The following is a 4,309-nucleotide window of genomic DNA, read 5'->3' as shown; positions in this document are numbered from 1 at the left end:
ATGATTTTTAACCATGCATTTAATGTGATGGTGATTGGTTGTCGTCAGGGGATTCGAGGATACAACGCCTCTCTAGTCGTTTGGCTGAAGGCTGACAAACACTGCCTTTTTAGTCGGCTACACAAGTTGGCGACTGATATAGCGGGCCGAGTGTGAAGTCTTGAGGGCTCAACATGAAGAATAGGTCGACAAGTTCGCCTCTTGAGTCGGCCACGCAAGATGTCGACTCAGCTCTGAGTGAATGAGGGTGGTCGACTCGATTAATGAGGTCGAGTGAGAGCTAGTCTTGACTCGGCCTAGCCCAGGAGGAGTGGAGCGTCCAGGCTACCTGAGTCGCTCGTGGTGAGGGTGAACTAGTGTGATTGATTAATGCTGACATGGGACACGTGTCGACTCCAAGAATGAATTAACACTTCGGTTAATTGATGTCATAACATATCCTAACTTAAACATTAAAGATTGGCATTTATGTCCTTATACTATGTTCTAGATACCTTATTAATGTCTTTGTTACCATTTTCTTAATTTTTTTGTCATCATTAATTTCCTAGAAAAATAGTAATATCTCTCGCCATGTCAAGATGAATACTTCATGGAACTACGTATTGGTCTTAACAATGATCTTTATCATGAGAGAGGATGACGAGCCCATGAGACTAAGAGTCATCATTTAGAATGAAGTTGGACATACAATACGCGAAGGTTATGGTATCAGTGACAAATTTTGAACCTAAAAGATAGAATTTGTGATTCTCTGTGAATATATATGGAAAAATTAAAAGATGAACCATTAACTAAAATGAGATTAACTAAAATGAGATGAACTACAAAACTCACATCAATTTGATGAGATGTTGTAATGAAACATATTCTCCATAATTCTTCTTATTCCTCCTTTATTTATTTCAGTTGTGTAATTTTAAAATGTCTATACGTTGAGTGTAACTGTGAAGGAATTAGCAACTAACGCAGTTGCATCGAATTTTTTAGTTCGAGAATAGAATACTTCATCCCACTCATTAGGAACTTACACTGGTAGATATTTCACTAATTATGTGGAAGAGTTGTAATGAATCAATGTCTAAACTAGAGTTCATTTTAATTCTTGATCTTCTATACATGTTTAAATATTAAGGGTAATTTTTTTAAAAGAATATAAATTATATTTTACATTTACCATATATATTCACAAAAATTCTATCTTTTTGGTCTTGAGCAAATTCGTAACCAATTGATGTTTTTTGGCTATATAAAATAAAATTTTATTATGAAAATTCAAAAGAAAAAAAATCAATATGTCCACGTGCAATGCACATGCATTATACTAGTGTTTAAAAAAGAAATTTGTGAACACTTCACTTAAAATAAAGTAGACTATTACAAAAAGGAGATCGATGCAGCTTAACTCTCTCTCTTTCCCGTTGAATATAACGCTAGGAACCAAATCGAACTCCAAAACACAGCTTTTTTACGTGTAACCTGGATTTGTACACTCAAAAAAAAAAAAAAAAATTGGACATAATCTATACAAACATGCTTTACCTAAGTTTCTATATCACAGATGTTCAAGACCCAGTTCATCTTCAATATCATCACCCTCTTCGAAAAGCTTTAAGAATCGCGCTTGATCTTGCTCCCTTTTCCTCTTCTGCCAGTATTTGTAGGCAACATAAGCTAGAGAAGCCGCTACCATAGAAGCCAGCACCGAGATTAACACTATTGTAATCACATTTAGACTCGTGGGCTCTTTGGTGGGGGCAAATGTTTGATCTGAACCTGAATTCACAAGAAATTCCAATATACTTCAAAATGGTAATCCTATTTAAAATGGTTAAATCTCAAACAGCCCCTCTGAACTTTAGGGTGTTCTGCACAAAACCCTGTCAAGCTTTATAAATCAGAAAAAACCCATCCAAACTTTCGAAATTATACAATTCCCTCTAAGCTATTGGAAATTTTTATAAATGGCATCAACATGAAGGGTAACAAAGCCTAAACTACCACCATTACTATTTATGTACCACAACCCAAAAAACTTAAACTGAAAAAAATATGTAATAACTTAAACTCACTGTCGTCAGTTATGACACTTAAGCGGGTTGGGGACTTTTCTCTGATTTTATAACATTTAGGAGAGTTTGTCCAAAACACCACAAAGTTCACGGGGTTTTGTGAAATTAACTTATAAATGACAAACTAACCAGCAGAAGCAGTGCAATCAGGACATAAAAATGTAGCATTGAACTCTTTCTCCTTAAACCGTAAGTATCTTCCATCAACAAAATCAGATGAACAAAACTCCCATTCATCAAATGTATCGTCAGGTTTCATAACGTCTGCTTCATACAAACCACATCGTTGGCACTTCTTATCTGGAAGCTCCGTAAGCGGCTGCAAGTAATATGAATCAGCCGAATTTTTTTTTCTATAGATGGTAATTGCAATATGTGAGTTAAAAAAGGTTAATTTCACAAAACTATCATGAACTGATAGTTGTTTTGTACAAAACTCCCGTAAACTATTTTTTTATTTTTTTTACAGAAAATATCTACAGAAAAGTTTCCCTAGCATCAGAAGCTACACGGTAGTCTTATGATAATACCTGAAAGTCCATGGCAATGTAAAGTTCATTGTAGACTGGGGAGTTTATTAGTAAATTCATGGTATAATTTGTGAAGTATAATTAAAAGTTCATGGTATTTGATCCATGTACAGGTTTGTGCTAGTTTGTAGTATTTTTCTGCGTGCGATTTGAAATTTGTGGTATCTTTCTCTAATAAAAATAGCTGATGGTATTTTTGTGCGCAACCCCCTAACAGATTAATAGCTCATGGTGGTCTGTGTTTACCATTATTTTTTTTTCTTCAACATTTATAAAAACAGCAGCAGCCTAAGACTAACCAGCTCTCAAACTTATAAATTACAATGCATATATCTTGAAGAATTTGCAAAGTGCAATCCTGTGATTCAAATACTTTTGATAGTAAACAAAGTAGCAGTTACTAGGAGATAAACAAATGAGCCCTTACCATTTTTGAAATTGTGGCAACATTCAACTCTGATACAAACACAATGAGACATTTGCAAGCTCATGTTTACACACACAGAGTGCCAGATCATGTTAAATTCTCAAAATTTATGTTTTTCTTATAGACAAGTTGGTAAAAAAAGAAATTAATTAGAACCATGATTCGTGTCTTTAACTTGAACTTATTAGCCCTGGAGGCAATTTTTGAAGAAGCTGATTTAACTTATTGAGCTTACCCACAAAGGAACAACTCAATGCAACACTATTTCACGGCAATGATGAATAATCTTCTTAAGTTCACAACGTTATAATTATGGAGTTTTTGAACATTAGTCCCTTGAATCTTTCATATTCTAAAACTAGCCCCTCAAACAATTGAAATTGAAATAAAGTTTCCTAATTCTTAAGTTATTTTGATTAGTCGCTCAAATCACTGAATTCTTGATTAGGTCCCCAATTTCTTAAGTTACTTTGAAATTAGTCCCTCCAATGAAGAGTAGAAGTAGCAATTAGAGGGATTAATTTGAATCAACTTACGAGAATTTGGGAACCTAACAGCAATTTTAATGATTTGAGGGAATAATTCTGGAAATAACTTAAGATTTGGGGGACCTAATAGCAATTCCAATGATTTGAGGGACTAATTCAAAATAAGAAAGATTTAAGGGACTAATATTGAAAATACCCTACAATTTCAGTAGCAGATAGACTATACATGCTATTTCACTATGTAATTCAAATTCAAATGGCTGTCTACTGTCTACAGTTACTTTGTCATAACTATCAATTAGGAACAATTAGGATAGTTAATATTTCACCTTAGCTGACAATTTTCTTATGCATATACAAATTTGAGCAATAGCTCACAGACAGATAATATATACTAAATTTATGTTACTTTAGCGTATAGAGAGTTCATATTTGACAGTAGATGGTGGCAGTTAAGATGTCCAACACAACTGCAACAGTTAATATTATTCCGTAGATGAACAATTTTATAAGCACATATAGATTTGAGCGATGGCTCACAGACATAATAAATATATAATATTTTAATGTCACCTTAGCATGAACAGTTCTTGAATTCAACCATGGAAGGTGTCTGACAGGGGAACAAATAAACATCCCTGAGAATAACATCTCTAGTTCCAGGAATTTCCCGTCTTTGTTTTCTTGTTCCTTTCCCGTCTTCCAAATCACAGAAAAAGAAGAAGTATATGCTATAAATTAAGAAATACATTCAAGGAAGAGACTATGAAATGCATTGTTTGTCATTCTGTT

General features: G+C 34.0%; 1 protein-coding gene across 1 annotated transcript in view; it reads right to left on the bottom strand.

Annotated features, from left to right (window-relative positions):
* LOC109843760 overlaps positions 1,331 to 4,309 on the bottom strand; it is a 5,770-nt gene continuing 2,791 nt past the window's right edge. Inside the window, exons 3-4 of the mRNA XM_020412717.1 lie at positions 2,202 to 2,391; positions 1,331 to 1,776 (exon numbers count right to left, since the gene is read on the bottom strand). Of these exons, the coding sequence (XP_020268306.1) occupies positions 1,556 to 1,776; positions 2,202 to 2,391 (411 nt within the window). The 3' untranslated portion in view covers positions 1,331 to 1,555. The remainder of the gene's footprint in view (positions 1,777 to 2,201; positions 2,392 to 4,309) is intronic.

Source organism: Asparagus officinalis, chromosome 5, assembly GCF_001876935.1.
Source record: "Asparagus officinalis chromosome 5, Aspof.V1, whole genome shotgun sequence".
Lineage (NCBI taxonomy): Eukaryota > Viridiplantae > Streptophyta > Magnoliopsida > Asparagales > Asparagaceae > Asparagus > Asparagus officinalis.
The sequence above is the reverse complement of the archived record's forward strand: the minus strand, read 5'-3'. Positions and strand labels throughout refer to the sequence as shown.